The following is an 18,983-nucleotide window of genomic DNA, read 5'->3' as shown; positions in this document are numbered from 1 at the left end:
CCCCCACGCCACCCACTGCTACGACTTCATCTGCCCATTGCCGATCGTCGTAGTCTGGCCCGTGGCTTTCGCCTCCATTTGACGCCACAGCACGCCGAGACCCGTCCTAGATCAGCACCGGTGCTTCCTGCCACTTCCAGCGCGGCGCAGGTGCCCTTCCTCGTGTCCGATCTGACTCTATTTCTGTTGATTTGAGTTGGGTTTGGTGTGCAGCATAGCTTTTATTTAAATGTGGGATGACTAGCAGGTACCAACAAGAAAATTATTTAAGTGGATGCATCCCCTTAGAATTTGGCAGTCTGGTGGAACTCGAGGCATTGTGAGTTTAGATTTCAGACGGAAATTTCCAAGTTTCAATTAACCACTGATATTTTTTCCAATATATCAGTATTGTTTATTAGATTGACACCTTCAATTACACTACTCAAGTTTCTAGAGAGGTTTACTAAATTACTATAGTGGTACACCAATCTAGAAAGCGCAACTTAGAAAAGAAGTTCATAGTTACCATTTGTGCTATCCATGGTAAAAAAATATATTAATTGTTCTATCTTTATCTTTTATTTTCTCTTTCAAGGACTGAAGTCTCTACTACTAATTATGTATGGAGTGTAGGCGTCCAACGGGATGGCGCACGTTCTGCCGCGCACGCATCCCGCGTACGCCCGCAGTCGTCCCAGCCACGCCGCGACGCATCCTCCCCGCTCCTTCCATCCTCGCCGGCTCCTGCCTCCCCGCTCCTTCCATCCTCGCCGGCTCTCGCCTCCACGCAGCCACCCCACGCGGATCAGAGAAGAAATCCCGTGCGGATCAGAGCAGCCGTGCGGATCAGAGCAGCGCGGATCCGAGCACCCGCTCCTTCCATCCTCGCCGGCTCGCGTCTCCGAGCAGAAATCCCGCAGCCACCCCACGCCCACGCGCGCATCCCGCAGCCGCACGGATCCGAGCACTCGCTCATTACATCCTCACATCTCCGAGCAGAAATCCCGCTGCCGCCCCAAGCCCACGCGCGTATCCCGCAGCCGCGCGGATCCGAGCACCCGCTCCTTCCATCCTCGCGTCGCCTCCCTCCTTCCACCCTTAATCGCGCCTACCATAAACGCGCTGCTACCCCACGAAATCGATGGCACGCGTGTTGAGGGCGTGGGGAGGATGTGCGCGGCCGCCATCAACGCTGTTCTACCCCTCTGCTCCGCGATCCCCACCATTCTTGTCGCTCACCTTCCATCGACGATGCCGCATTTACCTCGGCAACCTCTGCCCACCTACAAGAACAAATGGGGAGCCGAAATATTGAGTTGCTGCTCCCCTAGCTGCAGATCCTGGGCGTTTTCTGAATAGGTGTGTTTTCTGAATTATTGATTTTGGTGCTCCCCTAGCTGTTTCCTCAATAGTTGTGTTTTCTGAATAGGGCAACCAGTTGAACAGCAAGCACAGTTAATTATCTTGACTAGCTGCAGATCTTGGGCGTTTTCTGAATAGGTGTGTTTTCTGAATTATTGATTTTGCTGCTCCCCTAGCTGTTTCCTCAATAGTTGTGTTTTCTGAATAGGGCGACTAGTTGAACAGCAAGCACAGTTAAGTATCTTGAATTATTGATTTTGCTTGATCCTGGGCGTCGGATGAAAAACTTGGATCCGCGCTCCAGTTGAACAAGCTTCTGATGCTCCAAAACAAACAACCATGTTTGTTATTCTGTTGTTCTGAAATTGTGCTATGTGCTCCATTTTCAACTTATTCTGTTTTTGAATCAGTTATTTGTGGCAAGGAACCAAACAACCATGTTTTATATTCTATTGTTCTGGAATTGTGCTATGTGTGTAATTCATTTAAATCCAAGAACAAGCTTCTGATGCTCCATTTTCAAACACTTAACAAAGTTCTGCAGTAGTAACTGTGCTTGCTGTTCAATAACAAAGTTGTGCATCAGAAACTGTGCATCCAGTTTCAGTTCCAATCCATGCAGTTGAAACAATTTGCTTCTTCATGTGGTTGGTGCAAGGTTATTCTTCACTGCGACTATTGTTCTGAAATTGTGCTATGTGCTCCATTTTCAACTTATTCTGTTTTTGAATCAGTTATTTGTGGCAAGGAACCAAACAACCATGTTTTATATTCTATTGTTCTGGAATTGTGCTATGTGTGTAATTCATTTAAATCCAAGAACAAGCTTCTGATGCTCCATTTTCAAACACTTAACAAAGTTCTGCAGTAGTAACTGTGCTTGCTGTTCAATAACAAAGTTGTGCATCAGAAACTGTGCATCCAGTTTCAGTTCCAATCCATGCAGCTGAAACAATTTGCTTCTTCATGTGGTTGGTGCAAGGTTATTCTTCACTGCGACTATTGTTCTGAAATTGTGCTATGTGCTCCATTTTCAACTTATTCTGTTTTTGAATCAGTTATTTGTGGCAAGGAACCAAACAACCATGTTTTATATTCTATTGTTCTGGAATTGTGCTATGTGTATAATTCATTTAAATCCAAGAACAAGCTTCTGATGCTCCATTTTCAAACACTTAACAAAGTTCTGCAGTAGTAACTGTGCTTGCTTTTCAATAACAAAGTTGTGCATCAGAAACTGTGCATCCAGTTTCAGTTCCAATCCATGCAGCTGAAACAATTTGCTTCTTCATGTGGTTGGTGCAAGGTTATTCTTCACTGCGACGGCAACGCCAACAGCAAACTTGGACGTGTTGCGGCTCTACACAACCCCTAGTTAGCCTTACTAAACCTTTGCATCCCTTTTGCTTGATTTGTTAATTTGTTAATGAAATAAACATGATTTCACTCCTTAGGGTGTTACAGATGTGATCAGCTGAATTGTTATTTTTTATCATGTATTGTTAGGTACAGAGTTCATGCCCATACCATTTATGTTATTCTTAGCCTGCCCATACCACTTTGGTTTCATTTTTTCGATCTTGTGTCAGTTTAATTTTCCTAACAAACTATAGTGTTAATGCCATGGATGCTTGTGTGTATTGGTGGTTTGTAATGGGGTATAAAGTTTATATGCATTCTTCCGGTATATATCCGTTGATGCTAATTTTTAGATAAATTGATAGTGGGGAGGTATTAGACATTATCTCTGTAGATTCAAAGGCCTTATGGCCCCAGACTACATGATGCAGTGCACATCTTCATAACGCAGTACTGTTAATTAATTACATGTGCAAACATGGGGTGAATAAGCTGACACAGGCCACATGACAATTGATTCACATAAAACCCATTTATGTTATTCTTAGCCTGCCCATACCACTTTGGTTTCATTTTTTCGATCTTGTGTCAGTTTAATTTTCCTAACAAACTATGGTGTTAATGCCATGGATGCTTATGTGTATTGGTGGTTTGTAATGGGGTATAAAGTTTATATGCATTCTTCCGGTATATATCGTTTGATGCTAATTTTTAGATAAATTGATAGTGGGGAGGTATTAGACATTATCTCTGTACATTCAAAGGCCTTATGGCCCCTGACTAAATGATGCAGTGCACATCTTCATAACGCAGTACTGTTAATTAATTACATGTGCAAACATGGGGTGAATATCGGTTGACACAGGCCACATGACAATTGATGCACATAAAAACCACATAAATCCAAATCCGAAGCAATGAAATAAAATACTTGTACCTACACACCTCGTACACCACAAACATGTTATCAGACATAAGAACATTGGAGAGCTGCCCTGGTATTTACGTCCGAATATTAAGCTACTGCTCAGCTACCATTGTAATGGTTTGACAAATCTGATTCCTTTTTCTTGACAAGACCATGCCAATGTATTTCATACTATTAAGCAAGTGAGCCTATCATGGTACCTCTTCGACAAAAATACAAATTCTGATGAGTACAATCCATGTCCTATCAATATCTTATCTGAAACAATTTCGTTTTGAAATGTGTAGCAGAATTTATGTGTAGCAGAATTGTCCATTTTCCAAATCACCTTCATCATCAAATGTGTAGCAGAATTTAAATGTGTAGCAGAATTATGTGAAACCATGCCCCTCTAACCCCTCTAACCCCATTTAAATTTAAATTTTAAATTATGTTAAATGCTACAAGGTTTTGATGGAACCGGTCGTATTGAACCGGGAAAGAGCCGCAACGGACCGCCTAAAAGGAATGCCTATGTAAGTTATTATAGCTTATTTAGTCGTATTCCATTTAAACATAAAATTTCTCTATCAAAGTTATGATAGTTATTTAGTCGTATGTTTAATATAGCTTCAGGTTGTTCGACGACTACCGCGATGAAGATTTTTATGGGCTACCGCGGAAATACAGTATTGTCGCTCGGGTAGAAGTTAAATTCCCGATTGAACCACGATTTCGTGACAGACAACATTTCGTTTTATCTGACATCAATGTAAGCCAACAATTCTTTAAGTTTCATTTTCAAAGTTACACGATCTTCATACCATCGCCTCTTCTCCTATTGAAATACTATTAGGGAGCCAAGATCGAGGCCATAACATATATGTATGAGACAGTCAAACATTTCGACAATTTGCTCCATGAAAAGCATGTTTACAAGATGCATAATGTAAAGTTTAGTCTTCATCCGGGTGAATTTAATTTTCGTCATCTAAATGGTCCCATGGAATTGTGTCTCAACCAACAAACTATCGTGGAGCCATACACTTTTCCAATTCAAATGGTGTCATTCCCAAAACAAATATTCTTGAACCTTGCTGATATTGCTGAGTTGCCAAACAGGACTTTAGTCGGTAAGAATATATCGATCTCTTAATATTATTAAAATATCGTTTCCACAAAATTCAGTATTAATCCATTTATAAATTGTTATTTTTGTAGACATTATGGCTATTGTAGTCCACTTGGATACAATTCATCGCACAATGTGGGGCCCTTTCAGAAAGATTGTTATAATGGATGCTAGGTATATTCCATTAATTGTATATTCAAAACTAAATATTAATAACCTATTCTTACCAAAATCAATGTCGTAGGGGGTCTTTACATATCATTAAAGTTTGGGGTGACCTACTAAACAAAAATGCACTCCGCTGGGCGTTGGCTAAGGAGGATTATGGCATAATAATTGGGACTATGTTTAGGCGGTTCAGAAGACAAGGTAATACATGTCTTTACGCCTTGTAAACACATCTGTCACCAAGTTTTGCTTTATAATGATTCGTAACAGAGATTTAAATGTTTAATTCTAGAGTGCCTCGAGTCTTCGGATCATACCACAATACACTTCAATCCGTTCCATCACAACACCCACTATTTTGGACGTAAGTATATTCTTAAAAATTAGTTACATTTAAATCATGATTGTTCTCATTATATCATGAACTACGTGTAGATGTGATTAATTGTGCCATTCATTGTAGCAATTCAAAAAGCTTTGGTGGCGCGGAACAACCGTCAGTTTGCTGTTACATTTCTTGAAGAACAGAGGTGTAGATAGATTCTACAATTTCACAAAGAGCAATAATTGGAACTATGTTTAGGCCTAGATAGATTCTATAATGATAGAATACATGTCGTACTGTTATTGAACAACCAAAAGCAACATGAGGCTGAATTGTAATACCTATGACATGGGTTTAATAAGAGATAGTTTGTGAATTTTTTTTGTTCCCATGATTAATAAATATTTTGTGCAAAAATTGAATTCCCGTAATAATCTGTATGGGTTACAAATATTCAAACGTGCGTAACACAGCAGTCAGGAGTTTATCGGGGTAACTTTTTTTAGTATCATGTTAATCCAATCAGAGATGAAGGTAGATTCAACTAGCAGATACAGATGCCAAGATAGGTATGCAAATAGAATGGTAGTGTGAACAAGAAATCAGACCTACACTGCAAGGTCATATGCATCAAGTATCTCCAACAAATATTTTTGAACAACCAAGCAATTAACAGATAATTATTATCAATTAGTGCTATCAACATGCAGGCATTCATGCTTATAACAGTCACAACTACATAAAGATAGAATTTCGTATAAAGAAGAGAAAATTTACTTTTGCCTATATACATGAAACAACCAAAGTTAAATAAAAGGGTTCATGTGATGCATCAATTAAAAAATCATATAATTTCATTTACCTCCTCCTCCTCCTCTTCTTCCCATGATTCTTTTACATCATCTTCTACAACATCTTCATCAGCCCACTGATTTTTAAGTGGCTCAGCTTTCACAACAGGCACAACTGGCTGGAATTCTTCAGAATGTGAAATGTAGTATAGATTAGTTTCCATAACACAGAAACAGAGCATATGAAGGTGCCATAAGAAACCAACACCGGAATTTGACACCTAAATTCAATAATCTAAGATAATTGCACAAGAGGAACCTTGAGGAGCCTGCCACTGTATACTCGCCTCCTCTAATAGCAAGGTTGAAATAGGTGTAGGGACACTGGGAAATTAAGCGGGCATGAAAAGGCGCGTAACACAGCAGCCAGGAGCCTATATGGGTGTAACTTTTTTTAGTATCATGTTAATCCAATCAGAGATGAAGGTAGATTCAACTAGCAGATACAGATGCCAAGATAGATATGCAAATAGAATGGTAGTGTGAACAAGAAATCAGACCTACACTGCAAGGGCATATGCATCAAGTATCTCCAACAAATATTTTTGAACAGCCAAGCAACGAACAAATAATAATTATCAATTAGTGCTATCAACATGCAGGCATTCATGCTTATAACAGTCACAACTACATAAAGATAGAATTTCGTATAAAGAAGAGAAAATTTACTTTTGCCTATATACATAAAAGAAACAAAGTTAAATAAAAGGGTTTATGTGATGCATCAATTAAAAAATCATATAATTTCATTTACCTCCTCCTCCTCCTCTTCTTCCCATGATTATTTTACATCATCTTCTTCAACATCTTCATCAGCCTACTGATTTTTAAGTGGCTCGGCTTTCACAACAGGCACAACTGGTTGGAATTCTTCAGAATGTGAAATGCAGTATAGATTAGTTTCCATAACACAGAAACAGAGCATATGAAGGTGCCATAAGAAACCAACACCAGAATTTGACACCTAAATTCAATAATCTAAGATAATTGCATAAGAGGAACCCTGAGGAGCCTGCCACTGTATACTCGCCTCCTCTAATAGCAAGGTTGAAATAGGTGTAGGGACACTGGGAAATTAAGCGGGCATGAAAAGGCGCGTAACACATCAGTCAGGAGCCTATATGGGGTAACTTTTTTTAGTATCATGTTAATCCAATCAGAGATGAAGGTAGATTCAACTAGCAGATACAGATGCCAAAATCACTGTTAAAGTGTTAATGTATCTCGCTATTCTTAGTTGATATTCTAAATTCAACATGTAAATATACAGGAGACGCATATGACTAGATATATCCATATTTCTAAAACCCTTGACCATGTCCTTATAACGGAACAGATATCACCACAGCTCACAAACAAATGACCTCGAATCAAAATCCTAGAACATCGAGCGCGCCTAGGATCCGCGGACTCCCTACTCTAGATTCTGAAACCGCCGTGGGACTGGGACGGGAACCATGACGGACCGCGCGTCGGAACACGAACTAGACACTGATCTGGTATAAGCAATATTCAAACGTGCAATTACAACTGACGACAAGAGAATACAGTCCGCCTCAAGTGTTACTTGGAACTCCATAGATGACAACAACTAGAGTATAGTGTACAATTATATCATGAACTTGAAGTCACAAACAATTATTGCTGAACTTTGTTTTCATAACAAACTTAACACAACTTTTTTTGTTCTTTTCTGCTACACACCCGTACACCACAAACATGTTATTAGCAAAATTTGTCTGCATAAGCATCCCCTAAATCCATCTCGGAATCATCTGAAATAGAACAGTCATCTGGATTTTCACTTTCAACATCCAATACATCATCATCATGGTGTATAATTAGTTTCCTTTTGTGGAAGTTATCAGTTTGCAAACATGATGAAGGAATGATTATTGGCGGGGGCACGGTGATTCTTGGTGGACGCCCTCGTTGTGTTCTTAATGTGTAGTAGAGATATATTGAACTAAATTGTGGTTGTACACAGAGTAAATGTGTGAAAACTTAACTAAGCCATTCCACTGTCCATAATAGGGGTCTTTATGGAGAACGGAGAACCAACAAAAACATATCAGATGGAACTTAGTGATGGTCGCACACCATTGACAAACATCTCAAACACCATTACTATAGGTAAAGGTAATTACACTTGTGTCGATTAACGTTTATATCGTAGTATGTAGGGGAACACTAATACACAAGGTTATATTGTAGCTGATGAAAATGGATCGAAATCGCTTGGACCAAATGTTGATGCTAAGGAACGTAAGAGGCAAAGGGAAAGGGAAAGATATGTCGCGATGACCGTTGAACAAAAAAACGATAAAAGTAGAAAGCGTCGTGAAGTAAGCCAACGAAATAAAGGACCTCCTATACAGCCGGAGGCATCTAGAGGTGATGAAAAAGTTAAATTCCTAATTGTTATTAAACCTACATGTACCTTATACAAAGTTGACGTGTATTCTTTTGCATATGGGTGATATACAAAGAAGACATTAATATGAAGACATGTGAGACAGTTAACTTTGAAATAAGTGGAGACGTCCATCTTGGTTCAGGTATATGGTCATTGTAACAATTATTTTAACAGATCCTCTTGTGGATTAGTGAATATCTATTAATCTTATTTTTTGGTTTTCATTGTGTTTCACAGTTAGTCTTTCAGATGGCTGTAGCACAATTGATTTCACAAACTTTGCAACACAAGGTATTGTGGGTATACCAGTCGCAATTTTTTGTAGCCATGAAAATCATTTTGTAGCCATGAAAATCATTTTGCCACTGTTGATTTGGCAGTTCCAAATAATAACACTTCATCGACCAATAATTTTATCGAACGAGAAAGGTAAAGGCATAGAGAACGACGTGCAAAAATGTCAGTAGACCAAAGGAACGAGTTGAATAAGAAGCGTCGTGAGGCGCGACAACAAAACAAGGGGATAACATATGATGTCCACTGTGTCAGGAGGTGATGAAACACGTCAAATTTAAATTAATTTTCTGTGCATAAACCTACACTTAGAAAGTAATGTGTTCATTGTTTTTAGATGGAGACGAAAAAATAAATGTGAATCAAGATGATGATAGCGATTGGTTGCATAGGAATGAGACATTCAAGGCAAACGATGTTTTCACAATGAGAGACCTTCTGACACCAGGTACATGATTGTTCACTCAACTAAATTTGCAAAACAGCTGATTTCAGGTGGTTTAACGTATACATGCCTTATTCCAGGCGGTGTGCATGAAACGGTTGGTAACACGTCTAACCATAATTTGGAAAAGGCCGCCTACTTTAGAGAGCGGTACAAAAACTTAACTCTCGCCGAGAGGGAGTTTAGGCGTGAACGCCTTAGGTTGTACAATAGTACACCAAAGCGTAAAGGGTCAAAGATAGAGTACATACGAAAACGTAGAGCACTGTTGGCTGACACATTGAGTCATGAGTCCATCGCCATGGAGTCCCCAACATATACCCCTGAGGTTGTACACCCCTGTGTGAGAGAGGTAAAAAAGTGATCATATTTAGAGAAATTATCAATGACCACTAAAATGCAGTTGGTATGAGCAGACCTTGGAAGTCCCTCAATGAAATTCAGAGATATGGTGTGCCATGCCTGTTGAGGAATCACCAGAGGTTGGAGCAAACCCGATGACTTGGCTCGATCTGGCTTGGCCTGCTGACAGATGGCACAAGAAGTCACATACTTATGCACAACCGATTTCATACCCGGCCAATAAAAGAACTTCTTCATTTTCCTATATGGGAGAGTGATCTTCTTCAGTTGGCCAATCAAAAACTGAATCCAATTCACTAACACTGCTGCTTCCTCTGCATACCTCCCTGTTTAAGCCCCTCTATCACCCAAATCCCCTCGACTACAGACCCATCCATCTTGACCAAGTTTACTCATCCATAGCTCTTTCACTTTGGTATAGCACACCAAGACTGGTAATACACAGATCACAAGTTGTGGTACCCCAAAGTTGGGCAAAATATTGAAATGTCCACTTTCAGAGGTCTGAAACAGCTCTGCACCCAGTCTGACAGGGAGTTTTGTAACACTATTATCTCCAAATTACACATAGTAACAAGACCAATTATTTGCATAAACGTGTTCACCTTACTGTGGTATCCAACGTTGCTATGGAGATTTTAGTCCAAAAGGAAATGGATTAATCACAAAAGTGCTCCAAACTTGGCACCAAATACTGCCTTTCAGCTTTCAGCTACTGAACCCAAATTCAGACAGTGCAAACCCGACAGTCTACATTTTAGCCAGTTTTACTCCATTATTCATATAGAACCACACAAGCCTCACAATAGGAGACTTACTCACCAACTAAGGCTATCCAAGTTTTTTATAATTGTCCCTGACCAAATATACTTGGATCAAATTCTAGAGGGCTCCAAACTAGACAACTTGCTGATTTTCAGTTTCAGCTAACTGAACCAACTTCAGTTAAAGCCAACCTGACAGTCCACTTTGAGTAGTTGTTACTCCAACTTTTGTATAGGATCATGTCCACCACCCTTTAAGGAAGTTGTTCACCAATATATGGTCTTTAGTTCCTCTACAAGCACCATAGTCTAAAACCTTATAGAACAGCCACAAATGAGCTCCAAAACAGCCATCAATACTGAATTCCAGATTCAGCTACTATTTAGAATCTGAAAATTCAGAAACACAGCAGCACCACTTGGAACCATTCTTTTTCCTGGGTTCCAAATGTTTCTAGGGAAAGTTACTTAATAAAGTTTATACTCCTATAGTTCCTCTACAGGTTTTACATAGTGACCCATAGCTAAACCCTCATAGATTCCAAACTACAGAGGTCCAAAGTTTGCCCAAATTACTGAAATTCAGACTCTGAATTTCACAAAGTCTGAAATCCACACTTTCAGACAGCTCTACTTTAGGCCAGCTTTTCTCTAGGTTCCAAGTAGCCTTAGGGCTAAGTATCTTAATCAAACTTATACTCCTAATTTAGATCTGTAATTGTATTATAATCATCATAACCTATAACCCTATGGATAGAGCAATATAGATCTCCAAAGTTACACCACAACACTAAAATTCAGGATTTGCATTTACACTAAGTCTGAAATCTGACAGCCCTAAATTGGACCACTTTTTCAGCCAGTTGCATATAGTTTTAGGGCACAGCAACGAGGACGTTGAAGCCGGATTTGAGAAGCATGGCTTGTTAGCCGCCTTAAACTCGCCTCAGCACTTGTCTGGCTAATATTAATATACACTTGTCTGGCTGAGGATTACCCTCAATGATTGAAGCATATCTCTACTACTCTATAAGTTTGTATGCTACAATTGTTTTTGTTAGAGCCGCACAATTTTTGATAGTCATCAACCTTCTTACTGCATGCATACTGAATGTAGGTTTTTATCCCGCGAGAATGGATTCTCTATTTGTAGGCTTGTCTCATAACAAGCCAAAAACATCTGTGGCAAACGCAATAGTTCGAGAAGGTATTATAATTTTCATAGTCTGTCTAGATCAATTTGTATTTTTTGTAATAATTACTAATTTTAGTTTTATCTCATGACTGGTTGCTCCTAGACTATATTTGCACGCAAGGTGATCTTGCTCTCATCGATTTTATCAAGGAAATCCCTTATGAACCAAGGGTAGAAGTCGTTCTTATTGATGATGCCTTTGTTGAAAGGAAGTGGATGGAGTGTCTATTTCAGCCGAACGCGTATTTAGGTGACGAGGTAATCCATGCTTAGTTTTTATATTTGGCGACGTTGTTATGTATAAGTTTTTTTACTCATCCTGGTATTTTTAACCACAACTTACACACTTGCAGGTTATAGACTGTTACATAAATTTGATAAAAGCTCAAAAGCATCTAAAGTGCTGATCTGGAGGTCGCGTTCACATAGAAAATGCTTTCCAGTTCAATTTCCTGAAGCGAGATGGTGATCTTGAAATTAAAACAGAGGAGCTATATCCAATTAAAGACATGGCACACATATGTAGCGTTGAACGAAGGGTGTTACTTTACCTAGACCATGACATGGTACATACGAGTTTGCAATCTGAACAGTTAGTGTTTATATGTATTTTATTCTTATGCAAGTATTTTTAACTGTTTTGTAGGTGTTTATTCCGATAAACATCCGAGAGACGCACTGGTACCTTGCCATGATTCATGCAAGAAATATGGAGATACAAGTGCTCGATTCACTTGGTACTTCACAAGACCGCAAAGACCTCACTGACTCTGTGAGTATGCACAAACTAAACAATTATAAATTCAATATTAACTTATCCCAATCTCTAATTTTGTTTTACAATATATAAAGATTAAAGGACTGCAAAGACAAATTGATATGATATCTCAACGTAAGGAGTTAAAAGACCACAGGTGGCCAGACCTCCAAGTTGCTTCTTGGCCGCTCAGAGAAATAGACATGGGATATGCAAAGCAGACAGATAGGTACACCCTAAAATCTTCTATACCAATTTCTTCATTCATACTAATCTTTATGTTGGTATTAATGTATATTGTAGCTCTTCATGTGGCCTCTTTATTTTGAACTATATCGAATACTGGACAGGGGATGAATTGTCTGACAGTTTTACCCAGGTATATTGTTACAACTACAACATATATGCACATCTACAGTCAGTGTTACATATATAATGCTAAATAATTGTTTCTTATTTGTAGGATGACATGTCACACTTTAGGAAAAAATGGCTGATATATTACTATCTTCAGACCTAAATAAGAGAAGAGGGTGTCTGTTATACAAAAATGAAAAAGAAGTTAACTCTGGAAGCCCATCAGATGTTGAGATATTAGAAAACCCAACAGATTCTAATAAGAGGAAACTACTCCACATGCTTGATGATAGCGAAGTAGTGTATGAAGATGAGGAAGGCCCTATTACTCAAGCAGACTTGCAAAGGTGGTTTGTTGATGATTGGGATAAAAGAGTTCCTGTAAAAGTCTCTACCGATGGGTGCACCAATGACTTTCTAATGGTTGGTCTTTCTACAAAGGACATGCCAGTGACCAAAGCCGATTCAATAGATGTTTTATGTGATTATATCATGGCAATAAAAGACGATGCAATATTAGAGTAAGTGCTCATTGATTTATCTATTTTATGTATGTCAACTACTTAGATTCTTGATATAAACTTTCGTCATGCTACATTATAGGATGACATGGGTGCGAAGTTTCAATCCTTTTAAGATAGAAATATCTGTCAAAGACCTGCAAAACATATTAACGATAAATCAAGATATGATTCTAAGATGTTTTGACATGGATGTTCGACTGCTTGCTAATAAAGAGTCACGTAGGCCGAAAGAAGAAATCATAAATAATAGAAAGCATTATATGGACATGCGTTTTTGGGTAAGTTTGTTTGCAATCATTAATGTATTAATATATAATATCTACATCTAATCCTCATGTGTACATGTATATATACTGTCCAGAGAATGGTTGGTTTTGGTAAACTTCCAAAGTACCATCAGGATCCTACAACAGAAGAGTTAGCCAAAACACTCGATTGTTGGCCATCAATGAATTATTATATCACGGGTTGTAGATATGTAAGTATGTGTTTATTTCGAATGTATTTATAAAGGACACTTCTGTTGTATGATCCTAATGACTGATATTTTGCAGGTTCTTATGCCATGGAAATTCAATGGATGTCACGCCCTTTTCGTAATAGATCATGTTAAAAAGCATGTGACTTTTATCGACTTTACACCGACTCAAGATTGGTGTAAACACATGCCATACAAGAGGTTCGCGGAAGCGATTATCATGGCCTCAAAAAATATAAGATTGCTTACAGCAAGAAACGTTCTGGATGGGCGGAGGATATCTTTAAGTGGGAACATACAATTCAGACTGGTGTTCCAATTGACTTAAGAGGGTATTTTCTCCGTACCACCTTCTTAGTAGTTTAGATTTTTTTCTATGATAATCATTATATAAAACATAGTTGCCTAAACATTATTCTATAGGTTTAATACCAGCTACCTCGTTCTACAAGCTATGTCCATGTGAGGGAATGACAGACGAATGAAATTTGTTGGGGTGAGTGTAGTACGTTCGTTTTATGTTCAAAACATACATTTCAGCTATCTCGTTCTACAAGATAATATGTTTTGTTCTCTTATGTCTTTGTCTGTAGGATGCAAAGATTATTCGAAGGAACTTTGTGATTGATCTGTTAAATTATGAAGACAATTCGTGTCGATATGTGTCACACCCGGTTTTAGAAGGCAAACCGAATGCGAACCATGTACGTGCCAGGATCAGTTATTCACGTACACAGCAGTTACATAACATGGACATCATCACACAGTGCTCAAACTAGTACTAAAAAGGAAAATAATAGTCGATTACATCATACGTCTGAGACGTCCATATAATCCTTACAATAAATCAAAGTGCAGAAAAGAAACGTAGATAAACGCGGCCTTCACAGGCAGCCGACTGGGGGTTGCCGCTAACCCACGCCTAGAACTCGTCGTAGTCTTGGAACTCCTGGAAGTCTCCTTCCACAGCTTCATCTTCTCCCGAGCAGTGGTTGCTGATAGTCGCCTAGAGGGGGGGTGAATAGGGCGAAACTGAAATTTACAAATATAAACACAACTACAAGCCGGGTTAGCGTTAGAAATAAAATCGAGTCCGCGAGAAAGGGCGCAAAACAAATCGCAAGCGAATAATGAAGTGTGTGACACCGGATTTGTTTTACCGAGGTTCGGTTCTTTCAAACCTACTCCCCGTTGAGGAGGCCACAAAGGTCGGGTCTCTTTCAACCCTTCCCTCTCTCAAACGGTCCCTCGGACCGAGTGAGCTTCTCTTCTCAAATCAAAGCCGGGAACAAAACTTCCCCGCAAGGGCCACCACACAATTGGTGCCTCTTGCCTTGATTACAATGGAGTATTGATCACAAGAACAAGTGAGAAAGAAAAGAAGCAATCCAAGCGCAAGAGCTCAAAAGAACACGGCAAATCTCTCTCTCTAATCACTAAAGCCTTGTGTGGAATTGGAGAGGATTTGATCTCTTTGTATGTGTCTAGAATTGAATGCCTAGCTCTTGTAAGTGGTTGAGAAGTGGGAAAACTTGGATGCAATGAATGGTGGGGTGGTTGGGGTATTTATAGCCCCAACCACTAAAAGTGGTCGTTGGAAGGTTGTCTGTTTGATGGCGCACCGGACAGTCCGGTGCACACCGGACAGTCTGGTGCCCCCTGCCACGTCATCACTGCCGTTGGATTCTGACCGTTGGAGCTTCTGACTTGTGGGCCCGCTTGGGTGTCCGGTGCACACCGGACAGGTACTGTTCCTTGTCCGGTGTGCCAGCATGGGCGATTCTGACTCCTGTGCGCGCTGCGCGCGCATTTATTGCTCTGCAGAGAGCCGTTGGCGCGGAGATAGCCGTTGCTCCGGAGTCGCACCGGACAGTCCGGTGCACACCAGACAGTCCGGTGAATTTTAGCGGACTAGCCGTTGGAGTTTCCCGAAGCAGGCGAGTTCCTGAGGCCGACCTCCTTTGGCGCACCGGACACTGTCCGGTGTACACCGGACAGTCTGGTGAATTATAGCCGAGTCGCCTCAGGGAATTCCCGAAGGTGGCGAGTTTGAGACTGAGTCCCCCTGGTGCACCGGACATGTCCGGTGCGCCAGACCAGGGGTGCCTTCGGTTGCCCCTTTTGCTCCTTTGTTGAATCCAAAACTTGGTCTTTTTATTGGCTGAGTGTGAACCTTTTACACCTGTATAATCTATACACTTTGGCAAACTAGTTAGTCCAATTATTTGTGTTGGCCAATTCAACCACCAAAATTAATTAGGGACTAGGTGTAAGCCTAATTCCCTTTCAATCTCCCCCTTTTTGGTGATTGATGCCAACACAAACCAAAGCAAATATAGAAGTGCATAATTGAACTAGTTTGCATAAAGTAAGTGTAAAGGTTGCTTGGAATTTAGCCAATTAAACTACTTACAAGATATGCATGGAATGTTTCTTTCTTATTTAGCATTTTGGACCACGTTTGCACCACATGTTTTGTTTTTGCAAATCCTTTTGTAAATCCATTTCAAAGATCTTTTGCAAATAGTCAAAGGTAAATGAATAAGAGTTTGCAAAGCATTTTCAAGATTTGAAATTTTCTCCCCTCGTTTCAAATGCTTTTCCTTAACAAAACTCCCCCTAAATGAGATACTCCTCTTAGTGTTCAAGAGGGTTTTGATATATTTTGAAATACTACTTTCTCCCCCTTTTGAACACAATAGGATACCAATTGAAAATACTTTTGGAAAGTACTGAGTTTGTGAAATTGGTGGTGGTGCGGTCCTTTTGCTTTGGGCTCATACTTTCTCCCCCTTTTTGGCATGAATCGCCAAAAACGGAATCATTAGAGCCCTCGAAGTGCTTTTCTTCCCCTTTGGTCATAAATAAATGAGTTAAGATTATACCAAAGACGAAGTCCTTTTCTTTAATGCTCATTTCTCCCCAAGGAATAGAGAGTTGCTTGGAGTGATGGCGAAGTATGAGTTACGTAGTGGAAGCCTTTGTCTTCGCCGAAGACTCCAATTTCCTTTCAATACACCTATGACTTGGTTTGAAATAGACTTGAAAACATATTAGTCATAGCATATGAAAGAGATATGATCAAAGGTATTCAAATGAGCTATGTGTGCAATTTAGCAAAAGAAATTGCGAGAATCAAGAATATTGAGCTCATGCCTAAGTTTGGTAAAAGTTTGTTCATCAAGAGGTTTGGTAAAGATATCGGCTAATTGATCTTTAGTGTTAATATAAGAAATCTCGATATCTCCCTTTTGTTGGTGATCCCTAAGAAAATGATACCGAATGGCTATGTGCTTAGTGCGGCTATGCTCGACGGGATTGTCGGCCATTTTGATTGCACTCTCATTATCACATAGCAAAGGGACTTTGGTTAATTTGTAACCGTAGTCCCGCAGGGTTTGCCTCATCCAAAGCAATTGCGCGCAACAATGGCCTGCGGCAATGTACTCGGCTTCGGCGGTGGAAAGAGCGACCGAATTTTGCTTCTTTGAAGCCCAAGACACCAAGGATCTTCCCAAGAATTGGCAAGTCCCCGATGTGCTCTTCCTATTAATTTTGCACCCCGCCCAATCGGCATCCGAATAACCAATTAAATCAAATGTGGATCCCCGAGGATACCAAAGCCCAAACTTAGGAGTATAAGCCAAATATCTCAAGATTCGTTTTACGGCCGTAAGGTGGGATTCCTTAGGGTCGGATTGGAATCTTGCACACATGCAAACGGAAAGCATAATGTCCAGTCGAGATGCACACAAATAAAGCAATGAACCAATCATCGATCGGTATACCTTTTGATCTACGGACTTACCTCCCGTGTCGAGGTCGAGATGCCCATTGGTTCCCATGGGTGTCTTGATGGGCTTGGCATCCTTCATTCCAAACTTGGTTAGAATGTATTGAGTGTACTTTGTTTGGCTAATGAAGGTGCCCTCTTGGAGTTGCTTCACTTGAAATCCTAAGAAATACTTCAACTCCCCCATCATAGACATCTCGAATTTCTTTGTCATGATTCTACTAAATTCTTCACATGTAGATTCGTTAGTAGACCCAAATATAATATCATCAACATAAATTTGGCATACGAACAAATCATTGTCAAGAGTTTTAGTGAACAAAGTAGGATCGGCTTTGCCGACTTTGAAGCCATTAGCAATAAGGAAATCTCTTAGGCATTCATACCATGCTCTTGGGGCTTGCTTGAGCCCATAAAGCGCCTTAGAGAGCCTATAGACATGGTTAGGGTACTCACTGTCTTCAAAGCCGGGAGGTTGCTCAACATAGACCTCTTCCTTGATTGGTCCATTGAGGAAGGCACTTTTCACGTCCATTTGATAAAGCTTAAAACCATGGTAAGTAGCATAGGCCAATAATATGCGAATTGACTCAAGCCTAGCTACGGGTGCATAGGTTTCACCGAAATCCAAACCTTCGACTTGGGAATATCCCTTGGCCACAAGTCGTGCTTTGTTCCTTGTCACCACACCATGCTCATCTTGCTTGTTGCGGAAGACCCATTTGGTTCCTACAACATTTTGGTTAGGACGTGGAACTAAATGCCATACCTCATTTCTAGTGAAGTTGTTGAGCTCCTCTTGCATTGCCACCACCCAATCCGAATCTTGAAGTGCTTCCTCTACCCTGTGTGGCTCAATAGAGGAAACAAAAGAGTAATGTTCACAAAAATGTGCAACACGAGATCGAGTGGTTACCCCCTTATGAATGTCGCCGAGGATGGTGTCGACGGGGTGATCTCGTTGTATTGCTTGGTGGACTCTTGGGTGCGGCGGCCTTGGTTCTTCATCCTCCTTGTCTTCATCATTTGCATCTCCCCCTTGATCATTGCCGTCATTTTGAGGTGGCTTATCTTCTTGATCCTCTTGTTCGACATCTTGAGCCTCTTCCTCAACTTGAGTTGGTGGACATGCTTGCGTGGAGGAGGATGGTTGATCTTGTGCATGTGGAGGCTCTTCGGATTCCTTAGGACACACATCCCCAATGGACATGTTCCTTAGCGCTATGCATGGAGCCTGTTCTTCACCTATCTCATCAAGATCAACTTGCTCTACTTGAGAGCCGTTAGTTTCATCAAACACAACGTCACATGAGACTTCAACTAGTCCAGTGGACTTGTTAAAGACCCTATATGCCCTTGTGTTTGAGTCATAACCAAGTAAAAAGCCTTCTACAGTTTTAGGAGCAAATTTAGATTTTCTACCTCTTTTAACAAGAATAAAGCATTTGCTGCCAAAAACTCTAAAGTATGAAATGTTGGGCTTTTTACCGGTTAGGAGTTCATATGATGTC

At 40.2% G+C, this 18,983-nt stretch overlaps 1 protein-coding gene across 1 annotated transcript; it reads left to right on the top strand.

The window, feature by feature from the left end:
• The first annotated feature begins 4,328 nt into the window (after positions 1-4,328).
• Positions 4,329-5,450, top strand: LOC103654225 (uncharacterized). The gene is made up of 6 exons (XM_020552251.1): positions 4,329-4,382; positions 4,467-4,743; positions 4,832-4,916; positions 4,987-5,111; positions 5,203-5,274; positions 5,374-5,450. Exons 2-6 carry the CDS (start codon positions 4,494-4,496, stop codon positions 5,448-5,450), a joined length of 609 nt encoding a protein of 202 aa, XP_020407840.1. The 5' UTR covers positions 4,329-4,382; positions 4,467-4,493.
• The last annotated feature ends 13,533 nt before the right edge of the window (positions 5,451-18,983 follow it).

Source organism: Zea mays, chromosome 4, assembly GCF_902167145.1.
Source record: "Zea mays cultivar B73 chromosome 4, Zm-B73-REFERENCE-NAM-5.0, whole genome shotgun sequence".
NCBI lineage: Eukaryota > Viridiplantae > Streptophyta > Magnoliopsida > Poales > Poaceae > Zea > Zea mays.
This window is presented reverse-complemented; position numbering and strand designations above follow the sequence as displayed.

Excerpts from the sequence above, each read along its gene's own strand:
- LOC103654225 (XM_020552251.1), top strand. The coding sequence starts at position 4,494 with ATGTATGAGACAGTCAAACATTTCGACAATTTGCTCCATGAAAAGCAT. Across the intron at positions 4,744-4,831 it reads GCCAAACAGGACTTTAGTCG|ACATTATGGCTATTGTAGTC; the intron begins GTAAGAATATAT and ends TTATTTTTGTAG. Across the intron at positions 5,112-5,202 it reads TAGGCGGTTCAGAAGACAAG|AGTGCCTCGAGTCTTCGGAT; the intron begins GTAATACATGTC and ends GTTTAATTCTAG.